Source organism: Narcine bancroftii, chromosome 1 (assembly GCF_036971445.1).
Source record: "Narcine bancroftii isolate sNarBan1 chromosome 1, sNarBan1.hap1, whole genome shotgun sequence".
In the NCBI taxonomy this organism is placed as follows: domain Eukaryota; kingdom Metazoa; phylum Chordata; class Chondrichthyes; order Torpediniformes; family Narcinidae; genus Narcine; species Narcine bancroftii.
This window is the reverse complement of record NC_091469.1, coordinates 192,230,104-192,247,540: the sequence shown is the minus strand read 5'-3', so window position 1 is coordinate 192,247,540 and position 17,437 is coordinate 192,230,104. Positions and strand designations below refer to the sequence as shown.

Here is a 17,437-nt window from a genome sequence, read left to right as displayed (position 1 = left end):
CTCTCAGAGTCCCGAATCCCGGGGATCGGAGTGCCGCACTCAGCCCGCCCGGCTCCCGGACACACAGACGCGGCTGGAGTTGGGGACCATCCTCGCTGGGTCTGCGCTTCACCGGCGATGCCGGACCGAACGTCTCGTTGGCGATGCTTTCCCCCTCGCTCCGTGCGTGGTGGACCCTGCCTCCTGGTCCTTTTGTTGGAGACGAGCCCGGCGCCGTGAGATCGCAGTTTAATCCCTCTCCAACCTGGGAGGGGGGTGGGAGCAACGCGCTCTTCTCAGCCAATTCCTCCACTGCCCCGGACGCCAGCGTTTCAACGGGGGGTTCGGGTGCCTTCGTCAGGCGACTGACCTGTTGGTCCAAGACAAGGGGAGAGCGTACAAACTCCACACAGACAGCACCTGAACTCGGGTGAACGTGGAGCTGCGACCCCACATTCCACATCAGGACTGTGTGTAAGATTGGGAGCAGTGAGACGGAAGCTTATTTTGTTCCTGTGATTTAAGCCTTTCTTGGGGTGGGGGGGGGGGGGGGTCCTTCTCTGACCACTTGCCTAACAATTAACCTAATCAGATGTGGAGTTACCACAATACAACAGTTTTCAACCTTTTTCTTTCCACTCGCGTCCCTGTGCCATTGGTGCTCTGTGATTAGTAAGGGATTGCTTAAGGTGGTCTGTGGGTGGAAAGAAAAAGTTTGAAGACCACTGCTTTAATCATCCCTCATTGACTCGTCATGTGCACGGTTTCAGACGCTAAAGGAAATGGGCCAATGACAATGACAATGAAAGAGTTTATCCAAAACTATTATTAAACATTTATTTTAATAAGAAAAAGTTTAACATTACATATGTTGAAAGAAGAGAAAACATGCAGATGTTGTTGAAAATTTTCAATAAATATTTAGTTCGGCCCTCGACTTAGTCCAAGTTTTTAATTTTGGCCCTCCGTGAATTTGAGTTTGACACCCCTGCTCTAGGGGACCAATTCTGTCCCTTATTATCCTCTTATTCTTAATATACTTGTAGAAACCCTTTGGATTTACCTTCACATTATGTGCCAAAACACTCTCATGCCTTCATTTTGCTTTCCTGATTTCCTTCTATTCTCTGCAAGAACCTCATTTGCTCCTTGTTGCCTATACCGGTCTTAATCATATTACCAAAATCCCTTGAAAATCAAAGTTCCCGATGCCTGTTAATTTTGCCTTTAATCCTGGTAGGAACATGCAAACCCTGCAGCCTTAAAATCTCAACTTTCAATGTTGAGATGGCTGTGATATTTTCCCTGACTAGCAATGCCACTCCTCCCCCTTTCATCCACCCCCATCACATCGGAAACATCAGAACCCCGGAATATTGAGCTGCTTGTCCAGCCCCTCCTGCAACAAATTTTTACTAATAGCAATAACGTCATAATCCCACATGCAAATCCACACCCTAAGATCATCTGCCTTATCGACAATACTCCTCGCATTTGAAAGATACATCTGAGATCATTTATATAATGTACAAACCAGTGCTTTCTGTCTTTACATGCAGTCCTCTCATGTCCCTTACTGTTCTCCCACTCACTATCTGCTCTATCATTCTGGTTCCCCTCCCCCTGTAGAGATGATTTACTAGGATGCTGCCTGGACTTCAGGAACAGAACTACAGGGGAGAGGTTTAACAGGTTAGGACTTTATTCCCTGGAGCGTAAAGAATGAGGGGAGATTTGATAGAGGTATTTAAAATTTTGAGGGGGATGGACAGAGTAAATGTAGATAAGGCTTTTTCCACTGGGGGTAGGTGAGATACAAATCAGAGGATATGTGTTCAGGTTGAAAGGGGTAAAGTTTAAGGGGAATCTCTTCACACAGAGAGTGGTGAGAGTGCGGCAGGAGCCGCCAGCTGAAGTGGCGAATGCAGACTCAATTTTAACATTTAAGAGGAATTTGGACAGGTACATGAATGGGATAGGTATGGAGAGATATGGACTGAGTGCAGGGCAGTGGGATTAGAAAAAATGGTTTGGCATAGATTAGAAGGGCTGAAGGGGCCTGTTTCTGTGCTGTAGTGTTCTACAGTTCTAATTTGTGCTCCTTAGGTACCCATTGTACTTTTCAGGATCAAGTTCCATGTGTTCTTGTTGCAGCTGAGTAATGTTACTGCATGCACAATAATTTTAGCTGGAGTGAACTAGCTGGATGACATTTGGTGGCAACTTGCTATGCCAACCATTGCTGGAACATACAGCTTCCAGCCTTTCTTGCAAGACTCGCAAGTTGATGAACAAAACAAAAACACAAAAATGCTTCAGATTCCAAGCCAGCTGTCCATCTTGCAGCACTGGCTCTGCGATAAACTTCCTTTCACCTGATCTCTAGTCCACCACCTACTTCTCTAGATAGGGAACTGGTGTCCTAGGAACCCTCTCCCTCTGCCCCTCCGTCCCTCACCACCAACTGTATCCTGTAAAGGACTGGTGGAACTTCTGCCCATTACAAAAAGGCAGTGATCTAACTGCCTTGCTTTGGTAATTATGGCAGGACGCTGTCTAGTCGAATGGATTTGAGGGACCCTTGTACAAATACCAGTGGTGCTGGTACATCTTTCTCGTCTTTGCTATCATACTGGGACAACACAAGCCATTGATCAGTATTAGCATTCACAGAGTTGGTCCGATAAATCTAGGTCCAACACTAAAGTATTTGCGTTTCACCATACAAGTCAGCCCATCACACCAAGTTACTCCTTCAGAGATGATACACTGGTCCTTGCTGAGTATCATGCTTTGCCAATTGCTGCACCTTCTACCTTATTTTTCACCTCTGCACTTTTCCCAAGTTACCTCCTGCCTCAGAGTAGTTTTGCATACTCCATTCCCGTCCTCAGCTCCCCCTCCCACTTTTCTTCCTTTCTGTGGGAAGGTGCAGGGAAACTCAATTCTGCCTTGCATCTGAGACAATGTGAACCTCTGCCAGGAATGTCACACTTATCCATGAAATTAGTAATCTCTCCAGTTTGACTTTGACTTTATGTGCATATGATAGGAATTGAATGAAATAGAAAATTCATGACTGTATTTCCAAGATTAATTATTGCAATTAAATTAAGCATTTAAATAGATTTTTCCACACGAAGGGCTGGTTAAACTTCTATGGGAATGAGTGAAGGGAAAAGATTGCTCTGTAATTCTACATTAAACATATTTGTAATGCTCTCACCCAATTTCGTTGAGGTACATGAACAATTCGAGGGCTGAGCTGTGAGTGGTCTTATCACCCAGGTTGGTGACCTTGATAGGAACACCTGGAAAAGAGGGGGGAGATAAAAAGAGAAAGCATTTTAAGGCATAGGTTCTCTATCTTCATGGACAGTGTATTAAATAGAGCTGAAATGTATGGACTATGAATATACCCTAGTAACTAAGAACCAAGTGAGCCTCGGCTGAGGAAGCTGTATTGATACAAAAAAAACCTCTTTTCTCTTTTTGGCCGTGAAATCATGGCCAGGCCCTTTACTAATTAAATTTCACACTTCAGCATTGTGCACGTCACAGCACCTTCTGTCCCACCAGTACCTCATGCAGACTGGACAAATGAGCGAGTAGAATAGGCTTTTTCAGGCTGATAAATGGAGGGGAGCGCACAGTGCACAGTCGGCATGCACACATGCTCCACATTATCCTGCCCTACAAAGGTGAATGTCTGTAGTAGTCCATCAAGGGGAATAACCCCATGAATTAATCATTGCCCAAAACAGGCAAAAAAAAGGAGATGTCATTGGCCTTCTTAATAGCTGCACGAAATGAGCAATAAATGAAACAGGAAGCAGTTGGGGGTGTGGAAGGAGAAGTAGCAGAAAGCCAGTCTCTAATCTCCTTCACATCCATCTGTCTACCTTATTAGCATTTAGCACAGCAATCAGTTGCCAATCAGAGTAAAATAGCCTTTTTAGCCTTTTCTCCATAAAATGTAAGCTCCACATTAATGATTACTAAACCCTGGCAAATTTTTGAGCCTTAGGTATTGTCTTCCACTCATCCTCGTGAGCACCAACATAGTCATCCTGTTGTCCAGAATGCTGCTTAAGACTGAAAAATAGTTAATAATTAGATTAAAACTTCAAATAAATTAACTCTTAGATGAATACTTTTAGCAGGGGGGCTTAGTCCACTACAGCCATTAAAATGTATTAGATTTTGGTGCATCTACTCCCAGACACAAAAGATGTTAACATAATGGTGCTGTAGGAAAGCTTTGCTGAAATAAAAACACAATAAAAAAAAGTGTTAAAGGGAAAACTTAATAATGCATGACTTTCAAGACCAGTTCCCATTGTAAAGCACAGACACCATCAATGTGTAGCAGATGATCAGCATCAAATGTTAAAACCTATAGGTATGAAGGACAGTATTGAGGTGTTTGAATTCATGAGGCAACATCAAGGAGATAAAGGGCTGCTCAGCAGGTACCTGGAGCAATGAGGAACTCAACTCATGACAAGAGCGCAATCTCCAAGCTTGTGTGGAAACTTTGGGAGAATGATAAGGAGCTCAACATCCAGGGACACATGGGAGACCTAGCATTAAAGGACTTGTTAAAACAGTTCAATCATCTCTGTTCTCATGTTTATTCTAATTTGTGATGTGAAGTTGGGAGTAACCATGTCACAAAAAATGTCTGATGAAGAAATGGCTTAGTGAATGTACATTAAAACACATCTCTGTTAAACAATAATTACAGTAGCTACAAATGATCAGGGTGGTTTACTCAAACTGATTGATTTCAATGACTGTCCAATGAATGGTGAAGTAGGACTGGCCTGTAAGATTTTCTGATTGAAAGGTTCAAGATTCTGATCGGGACTGACAGGATGGATGCTAAGAGACCATTTCCTCTGGCTTCAGATCAAGACACAGTTGTTGGAACAGCGATCTGCTATTTAAAGATCAAGATGAGAAGTTTCTCACAGTGTTGCAGATCATTGTAATTTGTTACCCTTGGTGGCTCTAGATTCTTGATCAGAATATTCAAGGCTGGTACTGACACGACAGCCTTTTGGACACACAAAATTTGAGTTATATGGGAAATCGGGTTCGAAGGAGGATTTCAGAGAGGATTAGATTTGGCAGAACTGGCTCAAATGGTTTTGGTGTGTACTCCTGCAACTACATCTTATATTTTTTAAAAAAGAATTGTTAAATTTAGACATACAGCATGGAAGCAGGCCACGTGTCTGTGCTGCCAAATTTACACCCAATTAACATATACCCCAGTAGGTTTTGAATGGTGGAAGGAAACTGGAGCCCCTGTGGAAAACCCACGCTGACGCAGGGAGAACGTACTAACTCCTTACAGACAGCGTGGGATTTTAACCCTGGACCCAATTGCTGACGCTGTAACAGCATGCGCTAACGGCTACGCCAACTGTGCCAGCTATGTTCTTAAGGCCAGAGGACATTGAACAATGAACCAAGTCATAATTATAGTGAAAACCATTCAGAACTCACTAGAAAGTCAATAAATTTGATAAAAACCCAATATTATGTGGGTCCGAATGACAAAACCAAATTGGTATCCACCAGATTTATAGTTCTGGGCACACCCATTCCACAACTTTGAAGACATTGGATAGTTGCAAACTTGTCACAAAGATTCCACAGATAATCTGATCACTGGTTACTACTGGGCGCTCTACAAGATTGCCCCAGAAGCACCAATAAATGAAAATATCATAAGGGGCAGACGACTTGCATTGAGAATAAACTTGAGGAAAAACTGGTCACTGAAAAGGGAGAACTGACACATGCCTATGGATTAAAAGGGTATGCTGGAATGTTCCAGTAACTGAGATTAATGTGAAACAGCTTTTGATAATCATCAGGCTAATCGTAGTTGGACAGTCAGGAGGGCAAATGAGGGGTAAAAAGTGCAACAGAAAACATCAGTGAGTAATGGAGAATCATACAAACTCAGAACACAGAGTGCTCTGTTCAGCCATCATGTCCTTGCTAACCATGATACCCAACTACACTCATCCCATCTGCCCACCTCAGGCCCACATTCCTCTACCTCCCTATCCAAGTGCTGCCTTAAATGCCTTTTAATCATTATAATTGTATCTACCTCCACCACCTCCTTTGGCAGTTTGTTCCTGACGTTAACCATTGCTGTGTGTGGAGAAACATCCTTCAACTATCCTTTCAATTTCTCCCCTCTCACCTTAAACCTATGCCATCCATTTCTGCCCAGGGAAATATACTCATCCGTCCTTCAAAACTTTCTGAACCTCCAGAAGGTCACACCCAGCTTCCTACACTCCAGTGAGAACAATCCCAGCCTTACCCACCTCTGCTTAACTGCATTTTCACTTTGCTTCTAATTGTAGTCCTCTAATCCATGCAACGTCCTCGTGAATCTGCACTTTTCCTACACCCAGGAAGGATGGTGGCAAGAACTGTTCACAATACTTTATGTGCAGTCTGACTGCAAAGGTACTCCAAAGTATTTTTACAAATGTAGAGTAGAAAACTGTTAAAGGAACAGTGGGGCTGATCAGGAAGCAGTGCCTGAACTTCTCAATGAACATTTTCATCCATCTTCACTCATGAGTATGCTAGGAAAGGATGGGAGAGAATCAAGAGATTACAAAGTAGAAAAAAAAACACCAGGATTGATGGAGTGCATCCTCTCTTGTGGAGAAAAGGCAAGGATGGAAATATCACATTGGATGTGGGAGTGGGGCCAGTGCACTGGAGACTCAAAAATGTTGTGTTCAATAAAAAGGAACAACTCATAACTACAAGTTCTGTAGCTCTGCCATTAATGTTGACAAGTGCCACTTGGCAAATGAATGACACCCAATGTGGATCTATAGTATCTGCCAAGCTTGATGAAGCTTTTCAATTAAATAATAGCAGGCAAATGAGAGTGTGTTAGATGTGATAAAAAGCTTTTAATGAACAGCTTTATTTGCTGGGAAGAAAAATTGAATTCCACGATGTATATATAATGAGATCCACCAGCTAACAGGATTAACACGGCTGCACTTTTTCTTCAGTGACCTATACTTTGAGAATGTGGGATATTATTTCAAAGTTTCAAATTATTTAAAATTTCAACATCACAAAAATATACTTGACACAGGTATTCCTAAGATACCAGAATGGTAAAATTACATATGGCAGATGCAGTTTAAGGCAACAAGATGAAAAATGTTCAGAAAAACGAGAGGACTAAATAATATCAACTAAATTATGCAATCTTAAAGAAGAATGAGGTGCAAGGAGATGGCTTCATAGACAAAGAAAGATCAAGAGGACAAAGCTGGTTAGTAAAAATTGCATATGCTTTATAAACAAAGTATGAGATAAATTGTTAAAAATCACTGATTATTAAATCAGTCCATGTCCCAGCTGGAGAACAATGTCAAATGATTATAATGCTATACAAATAGTAACTAAATTTTTAAAAAGATGCAGCGCAAGTCCAAAGTTGTGAGTAACACACCAAACAGGATGATCCCTGGCCCTTTAAGCCAGTTAATGAGCTGATTGGCTCTTTTGGATCTTGCAGTTCAGGAACTTGTGGTCCACTGCAACATTTATACAATTACAGACCCCACCCTCCATGTAAAAAAAAGTCCCTTACCATGTTTGAATTCAATCTCCAGTTTGTCAGGGGTGTCGGTAGACTTTGTTGGGTCGACTGTCATAGTAAACATACCATCTGGTCCATGGTTCTGTCATATTAGTTTTTTAAAAATTAATTTTTATAATGTACTTTGATGACATATTTATACACATCTTCAGGCTTCTAAAAATGCCATACTGAACTTTCATACTGGGTGTATTTCAACAGTTTTGAGAAAAGAAAATTGGAACCTTGTATTTATTTTCATCGACATGAAACAAACCTTTGGATTTTATTCAAAGCACAATAACAAAGCAAAAGACTGAACAAAATTGTTCCCCAACTAAATGCTAATGGCCAATTTCAGACCAAAATAAAACTGATCATGTTCATAGCTTCTTGAAATTTAGCTTCTGACCTTTGACTTATTCAATATGCTTGCAGCTTTACATATCTCTTTATTTAAAAATAAACACATTACCATCAGTGAGTTCATACTAATCATTTTATTTAATTCAGCATTTCAGATCCAGAGTCACGACTCTGCCCAAGTAGAATATTTGAAAGAAAATACTTACCCATTTTAAAATTTACTTTCTTTGCGATTTAATTGGAAGAGAACAGCCTGTTTGAACTACTTTGTGGAAATCCGAAAAATCTGATCATTTATTGTGCTGTTCTTGAAATGGATTTTAAAAATGGAACTTGCAGAGGTAATTGGCTTCATATTCAACAAAGGGTTTCCAAGGTCGAAGCAAAACCAGTCAGCTAGGCATTTGAACTCAGTGCTAACTTAGGTTTTAACCACAAGAAGATTCTACTGTTTGCTCACCATTTATCAATTTTATGGTGTAAATTGGATTCAAAACAAAAGTTATGATGCAAAAGAAAAAAAAATCTGCTTTTACTTCTCGATTAATTCTCCGATTCTTTGTCTATCAGTGTCTTCTATTGCTGTTTTGTGACTTACAAGCCAAAAAAAACCTCAATCATTCTGTGACAGATCAACATTCCCTCACAAAAAAAAACCCAGCAAAAGCCCTTGGTGGTGGTAAACTCAAGAGATGATGGGTTGGGCTGTTCTGGGGAGGAAAGCAAGGTTGAGAGGATAAATAAGAGGGAAGGAAAAAGGATTGAAAAGCAGAAAGAGTGGGCAAATAAAACACTAATCCAACATTTTTTTCTCTTTTCAATGGTGGTGTTTTAAAACAACACTAGCAAATCTTTTAACAAAGTTGATAACTTCACACAAACATTCCAAACTTGAATGAAACAGTTATGCAATTTCATGCACAATTTGGAGAGAATGGCGAGACAGGGATTGGATGTATGAGGGCAGGCTTATTATGAATAACACATTTATTGATTGGATCCATTACTGGTGTTTTACCTGGGAATGGAAAGTAGTTTTTTTTTCCCTCCCAGTACATAAACATTACAGCACACTACATTCCTTCAGCCCATATCGTGCCTATGTAAACCTACTCCACAATCTAATCTTTCCCTCCCTCACACCCATAACCCTCTATTTTCTAACATTCATGTGTCTATCTAAGGGTCTTTTGAACATCACTATTGTACCAGCCTCTACCACTACTCCTGGAAATGCATTTCAGGCACCCACCACTCCCTGTGTGTAAAACAAAAACCTAGCTCTGACATCTCCCCTAGACTTTCCTCCACTCACCTTGAACAGATGCCCTCTGGTATTTGCTATTGTTGCCCCAGGAAAAAGGAATAGGGCGTCCACCTTACCAGAACACCCAAAAATATCAAGGGGAAATGCTCTTTCTAGCAAACATGAGAGTAAATACCAAACCTACAATTGCAACAAGATAAATGTGAATTAAAGTAGGGGCAACTTTGTTCTTTTTATATATAAAAAAAACATTGTTTGTATTCCTACACTACCAGTTATAAAATGGAGATCAAGATAAAGAATATTGCAGCAGCGCAATCTGGCAGTTGAGTTGTACACCTCTCCAACTTTGACAGCTGAAATACAGATTGGAAGTACAGTACAGAAGGTGGCAGTGTAATAACAGTGTTACGTGTATCAATCAAACTCAGCACTTTCTAAAAATTCTTTTCCATCTATCATTCTTTGCAAATTAAAGCACACACATTTTTTCATGTAGGTGGAGAAACAATTGTTGCAGTAATTCTTAGCTTGGCAGAACTTTAATTCACCACTTTTCTCAGGAACTTGTAGGTGGAGAAACAATTGTTGCAGTAATTCTTAGCTTGGTGGAACTTTAATTCACCACTTTTCTCAGGAACACAATTCAGCACGATTATTCAAAACTATAATTTTGTGCAATGGATACTTTGAGCAATTAAGATATTTTTTTTAAATGGTCAATGTTGTTTCAGAAAATTTTCACTTTCCCTCTAATTGTACAGATAGTATATAAAATTACAGCCTTAAGCTGGAAATATTAAAGACGTCAATGTATATGTTTCTAAAACATTTTTTTAAATCCTTAAAATCAGTAACACTGTGATATTAAAAGGTTAGAAAAATCAAGCCTTTAATTTCTCTCAAGTTGATCTCATCTCGTCCTTTGACATGTTCTCAGCTGGAGTCAGAATAAACTTCGAGAAACTAGTCAAGCAAGTAGCAAAGCCTGCAGTTGATATAAAATTAGAGTTGATTTGGTGTTGAATGAAAACCATTGCAAATCTATGACCTTGGCAGATGTCTGACCACCACAGTTTATTTTTAAAAATGGGCATCTTGTGTGATTGTGATAGGAGAGCTTATGATGAAGCCATTTAGAGAATGATTGTGTCAATAGATGGAATTCTTTATCTAAGATACTGACAGCATCAATCACAGCATGGGGAATGAATCTTTTTTCTAAAAAATAGCTTGGCTACATGGGAAGAATCCCATTTATAAATTGTATCAAACACTGGTAAACCTGAAAATATCTTTTCATTTGCAACAATGCGAATGTAATGAGGGGCAAGCAAAGTAATCACTGTTAAGTGATTAAGCAAATTGGCAGGAAAGCTATTTACTTTGCAAATTATCATAACACCCAAAAATATTAATCTTTCAGAAAAGTTTATCAGAAAATAGTCTAAATGTTTAAAGTAAAATGACAAAATAAAGTAGAAGTCTTTAACAAATGCCATGTCTGTAATTAATTTAGTTTACGGTCATTGGATGACTGGTGGAGATGGTTGAGCTGTAAAGGGTTGTTAAATAGGAAATAAGATTTACATTGTTCAGCTTATAAAGAAAACTGAGAAACATCTTTAAAACATTTTTCTAAGCAATTCCACTTTTACAACAATGCAGCAAGATGCTTTGTACAGAAGAATAAACATTGCAGATGCTGGAATCTCAAGTGAACAAAGGAAAGCTGGAGGGACTCGGTATATCAGGCAACATCTATGGGTAGAAATCACCAGCCAACATTTCAGGTAGGGTCTCTCTCGATAAAGGCTACCAATTGTTAGGTCTGCTTTGTTCATGAATGAGTGAGTCAGACACCAGACTGAGTCGAAATCAAGGTTCTTTGTTCTTTATTACCGGATTGTAACACTTGCAACTAACAGTGTTAGTTGGAGAAGGCGCATTCTGCCGTTATCAGCAAGTGGTGTTTTTTTATACCTCAGGATATGTACTTAGTAAATTATCATTCCATTACATTGTCCAATGAATAAACTGTTGCTATCCTTCTCTGCTAGCTTGCTGCACATCAATTTGTCATTACCACTCTTATCTTGAGAGTACAAGGTCACAACTGCATCTTGTTACGGCCCAGCACTGGGTGACTCCTTCTTCATTCCCAGCTCATGATGTTTTTACCTAATACAACCTGAAACATTTCCGAACCATTTCTGTCCACAATGCTGCCTGACCCAAGGTGCTATAGGTTTCCTGTGTTGTGATCAAGAATTTATAATCTGCCTGAAAAGTAAGATTTCTGTATTCAGTATGCCATATTTAGCATTCAAAAAGGTTAAATTTTGGGGAAAAATATATCAGCCTATAATCATCAATTGAGTCATATTATGTGAAAATATCTTAATTTGTGCTCTAATAATCTATAGGAAACAAAACAAAAAGTTCACATGTTCCAGCCTTGCTCTTATAACAAGTGGTGGAGAACTCTCTCGTGTAAATTGAGCAAAATTGTAAGGCTTGGAGCAAAACTGATCTCTCACTTCAGGTATACAATTCCGAGCTGTGGATGGCCACAGCACATCAGACTTGTATCAAATCACCAGCAATTAGATCCATTAACAGGGAGGACCTGGTTTTAATGTTGTGAAGAAACAATATATCCAAGAAAATTATACTCTTTGGAAAGCTAACGTATCAATGCAATTTTGTAAAGCCTGGTGTAGGCATTTAAACAAATTTGTAAAACGTTGATCATCAATAACCAGAAAGGTTCTATTCCTACCACACTGCTGTGTGATGGCCAAATGTTTCCTTATGATTCTGCAGCAAACTAACCTAAACATGACCGAGGAACTGTAACATTTCTAAAAGAAAAGAGTATTGAGTCAAGCTGCCAGGACCAGATACTGATTGCAGGGAACATGGGCCATTCACAATATGACAATGAAGTGAATGGCAATCTGCATGACGAGGTTGATGCTTGTTAGGATTGGTTTCAACACAGAAAAACAACCCTTCATGCTCCGATACACAGAGCCAAGTGTAAGTGATGCACCTACCCAGGAGCTGGAAGGAAACTAAGGCTCCAGTGCTGGCTGGGTGTCCCCAAAGCGCAGGTCTATTCCTGCCTTTTCCACAGGGAGGCTGTTGTTGTTTAGAAGCCTGTGTCAGTCTTTTCACCCCCTGGGAGGACTTTTCCTCTCCTGAACTCTCTCCCCAACCACCATGCACTCTTTCCTTCACTCATCCTTCAAAGGCTTCTTTTTCAAGCCAGTTTGAGCAAAAATCTTACCAAAATATTTAAATTCTTTGGTACATGAATGGAAGCGGTATGGAGGGTTATAGTCCAGGTGGAGGTCAATAGAACAAGGCAGAGCAATTGTTCATTACAGACTAGACGGGTCCAAAGGCCTTGGCCTGTTTGTTTGTTGCAGTGTCCTCTAAACTAGGAGCTACTGTAGTTTCACAAATAATGCCAATTTCCTTTTTCTTTAAAATCTTTTAAACTCAGGATTGGAGAAGTAGTTTTAATGACAACAAAAATAATTTCTAGGCTTTTTATGTCAACTATTTTATATGATCTAATTTTTTTAAAAAACATCAACAGCCAATCAAATAATTTTGTCAAATTTGGCCCACAAGCATCATGTATATAATCTGCTTCTCTGTTTGATAACTTAAAAAAGAAATCTGTGAACCAATTCTTTAATATTCATGAAGCACACACTGAAAGGAAACTGGTCCTTCAACCCATCAAGTCGACATCAACCACCCAGTTACACCAACATCATATGATTCTCCCCACATTTTCAGTTGCTCCTTTTCCTCTGGAACCTTGTCCCAGGAATTGACAACAATTTACTGGTTAAGGGTCCAGCGGAAAAGGGAAACAATCAGCACGCTGGCGTCAAATGACGTAAAATCACACTGGGGATTGACGGCCTCGACCCCATCTCTCATCCCCAGCGCCATCTGATGCCGGCGTGCCAATTAAACTAGTGGAAAAAGGACAAGAGGCATCTCTGGTCTATTGTTGAAGATAGACTCTCTTATCCCCAGGCATGACAGTGGGAAAGCAGTTGTGTCCCGGTTAAAAGTGGCCTAGTGGAAAAAGCAAATATGGTTTCTTTAACTAGGACACCTCACAGCCAATTAGCTGGGATGCCAGTGGGAAAAAGGTAGAGAGACTTTCACCAGAGAGACTGCAGCAGTGCGAGGTGGTAGCTCACAACCACATTCTCAAGGGCAGTTAGGGATGGGCAAGGCCAATGTTCAACACCCCATGACACCCAAAAGAGGAAGTTAAAACTGAAAACCAGGACCGGAATAAAATTACAGCTCAAAGCAGATGAACCTCTGACTTAATAACTTTTTTCTCTCTTCTCTCAAATTCTGTAGACCATTGAATGAGTGACTATTGTCAAATGAGAGAAGCGTGGCATTGCACTCCAGTTACTTTATAAAGTAGGACCCAATCTATTTCAATCTTGTTCATAATTAAACCATGGTTGGGATTGCTTTCCAACTTTTATGCCCTTCAAAGTCTTGTTGAACAGCAAAACTAACAATAGATATCAACCTTGTAATTTGTATTGTAAAATTTAATTCTGGAGGCACCTATTCATTTCAATTGGTGACATTTTTAAAGCATTATACAAAGTGCAGCATCTATGTACAGTGCTATGATTTGTTCCCCTGTGTTGGTACAAAAGAAACAGTGAATAATAACAAACAGGAGGAAGGCAGTTAAAGCAAGGACTGCACAATACATCAGGGTAGCAGCATAAAGGGTCAGAGTCCAAAAGGAGCATTTTTTTGAATCTTATTCAGAGAATTCATATTTCTGGAAGTTAATCCAAATCCTTGAGACCATGTTGTGGTTTCCATCACATTATTTACCATTTTACAGATGGTCGCAGGATAAAATTGTTGTGTGATAGTTCCTATGTTTAAAAACACACAGAATGGCAATAAAGTCAAGGACAAATAATTTTTTTTTAATCGACTCACTGGAGGGAGTGGATGTTCCAAGCTCTGTTATTTTACAAACAGCACAAAATTACACAATGATCTTCCCTGGTAACTGCAGGGTTAATGCTATCACGTAGCATATCAAGGGGCGCTGATTGAAAGATATTGAATCAAAGCTAAACTTACTCTATATACATTTTATTTAAACACAATAACCAGTCTCTTCCTGCGTATAGAAAGTTTACTTAAATTATTTTTTCCTCTTTACCAAACATTGAAAGGATTCAGATTGTCTCTCATTTTAATCTGACCTCAACTACTTCTTAAAATGAAAATATACTGCTGCTCGATCAGCTTTCCTTGATTGCTCGGTGTTCTGCTTGCTGTAGCTCAGCAAAACAAATGGGTTTGTACACTGTATTCCATTTAGCCCTCACTGCTGGACGCCGGGCTGCAATGTCACTCTCAGAGAATCTGAAGAAAGTCTACCCAGAAAGGAGAGAAGAGAAGAAATTGGAGGCAAATGGGCCGTGAACTAAACCATCATGTAGAGCTATCGATGCTGATAACATTTATTCAATCGCTTGATATTGTTGAGCTTGGCCTGAATGAAGTCTTTCAGAGTGCTGCATGAAGTTAAAGCAAGTAAATTTCTATCTTTTTCTGCATTAGCTGCCTCATTGCCCTTCAATCGGCATCACAAAGGCAGAAAATGGTTATACCATCTGCTTTCAATTCTCTGTAGCCAAATGTTCTTGTTGCGCCACTGCACACATTCAGAACAAATTCTACTCACCTCCCCACCCCCCCCTCCCTCCCAACTCCTCTTTCCACCACCACTTCCCACCTTTAGCCTTCTGGGCATGCCTAGAGTTCCATTGCAAAGCAATTAAAGAAACTTGTGTTAAAAATATTTACAATCTGATTTTTAAATTAAATTACAATTATGCTGATAAAAAGCTAAACCATTTAATTGAAAGCCTACATTCCAATGAATGTCACTGAACGACTAGATTTTGAAGATGTAAACACAGCAATATCTCCATTAAACAGCAAACATAATTGTGTTCACTTTTACTCAATCAGACATATGTGATTAGTTATTAATTTTAACTCTTTGAACTGTATCACTTTCAATGCTTTTAGTTAAAAGAAACATCAAACCAGCATTGTTTTCAATTTTTCAGAATGCTTCCCAGGACTCTTCGACTCTTGGTAGTTGGGCTCACTTTTCAACCAAGAGTAAGCAAATAGCTTACTTACATCAGCCAAATTATAAATTATAAATTAAAAATAGGCATAAACTCCACAAATTTCGGAAGCACAATTCTGAAATTTCTAAAAAAGTCAAATTTTCTAACAACCAAAATTTTTAGGACCTGTTGATCTCAAACTCAGACCAATCAGGACAGGAAAGGGGCACAAACAGTGAATCCATGATTATTTACAAAACTTTCATTGTAGATTGTTTCATGTTGAGATTTTTAAAAAAACTGAGTGCAAATTTGGTATAAAACTTATAAATTTAGCATAGTACCCAATCTGTATAAACAGTGGCCCTATTGGAACACCCAAGATGTGTTTAGCAATGAAGAATAAGAAAGTGCTGGTCACCAGAGCACCCAACCAATATTTCAAATGCCTCACTTAAAAAAAAATTATTGGCATTGGTCAGCTCAGCTTAGTTGTGAAAACTTACATCTAAAGAAATTATTGTGGAATTATGATTATCCATCGGGTCTTTTTTTTTCTGTTGGGATCTTTGTTACTCACTAAAATAGGATAAAAACAATTTGGTGTAATAATGTGAAATTAACATATATAAAGGGTAAAAACAAACTGCTGGAGTGGATCAGGCAGCTTCGGTGAAGGCTGATTACAGTCAAGATCCTGCATCAGGGAGGAGCGTTAAGAGGGAAGGCAGATAGTATCAAGAGGTGAAAGGGGGAGATGAAACAGGGCTGGCAGGCATTGTTCTTCAAATAACATAGCTTTTTCCCTCTATCACCATCAACTCAGCCCTTACCCGTATATCCTTCATTACCTGCACATCTGGCTCCAAGTGCGACAAGGACAGGATCCCCCCGAGGGACTGCTTCCACTCTGATTTCCTCATCCACTCCTCCTTCCCCACCAATCATCCCCTTGGGACCTACCCGTGGCCACAGGAGATGCTCCACTTGCGCCCACACCTCCTCCATCATCTAAGTTTCCTCCAAGTGAAGCAACACTTCACGTGAATCTGCAGGGGTCTCCTCTACATCGGAGAGACTGAGCATAGACTGGGAGATCACTTCATTGAGCACCTTGGCTCCGTCAGCTGCAATAACATGGATCTCCCAGTGGCCACCAATTTCAATTCCCCATCCCATTCCCTTGCTGACATGTTTGTCTATGGTCTTTTGCATTGCCAGACTGAGACCACCCACAAATTGGAGGAACAACACCTCACCTTCTGTCTGGGCATCCTCCAATCAGATGGCATTAACATCAACCTCCCGTTTCCATTAAACCACCCCACTCCTTTTTCTTTCCCCTTTCCTACAGTTTTGTTTTCTTGCACAGATCCAAATTCAATTCTCACCTCTCCTTTTATCATATCCAATTTATACCTTTTTTGGTCTGAACTCCTCCCCAGCCAGCCTTCCATCTCTTTATTCTTGCACCTTCCTGTCTTTTGCTTATTCCTTGAAAATGGCCTCAGGCCTGAAACGTCAGTAAAATATCTTTACCTCGTATGGACACTGTGAGACCGGCTGAGTTCCTCCAGCATTTCTGTGTTTTTATTAGGTGGAAACATGTCAGGAGATGAAATCAAGAGACCATCACAGATGGATGACAGGTAGAGGTAAATAGTAAAGAGGAAAAAAGGGGGCAGAAGGAGCCAGTGGGTAGAGGGGAGATTTAGAGGTGATAAGTGGGACAAGATCAAAAGAGATGATGGAAGAAGGTGGAAACAATGGTAATGGATCAGAGGGAAAATCTGCCGTTTCAAGACAAGCCAGAGGGGTTGAGAAAACAGCTTTTACAACCCGTGTTTCTGGCCAGGGACAGTTTCAGCCGACTGGAGTCTCGCAGCCGACTGGAATTTGAAGCTAAACACAATCTGCTGGAGCAACTCAGCAGGTGGAGCGAGAGAAAAAAGAACAGTTGACGTTTTGGGCCAGAAACTTTAATGAAGACTGGGAATGCAGGGAATTGAGAGCTCCTTC

General features: G+C 40.1%; 1 protein-coding gene across 5 annotated transcripts in view; it reads right to left on the bottom strand.

Annotated features, from left to right (window-relative positions):
• Positions 1-17,437, bottom strand: part of ass1 (argininosuccinate synthase 1) — a 191,196-nt gene that overhangs the window by 56,234 nt on the left and 117,525 nt on the right. For all 5 annotated transcript variants that reach the window (XM_069886007.1, XM_069885978.1, XM_069885970.1 and 2 more), the window contains 2 exons: positions 7,634-7,724; positions 3,206-3,290 (listed from right to left, as the gene is read on the bottom strand). In XM_069886007.1, coding sequence (XP_069742108.1) covers positions 3,206-3,290; positions 7,634-7,724 — 176 coding nt within the window. The remainder of the gene's footprint in view (positions 1-3,205; positions 3,291-7,633; positions 7,725-17,437) is intronic.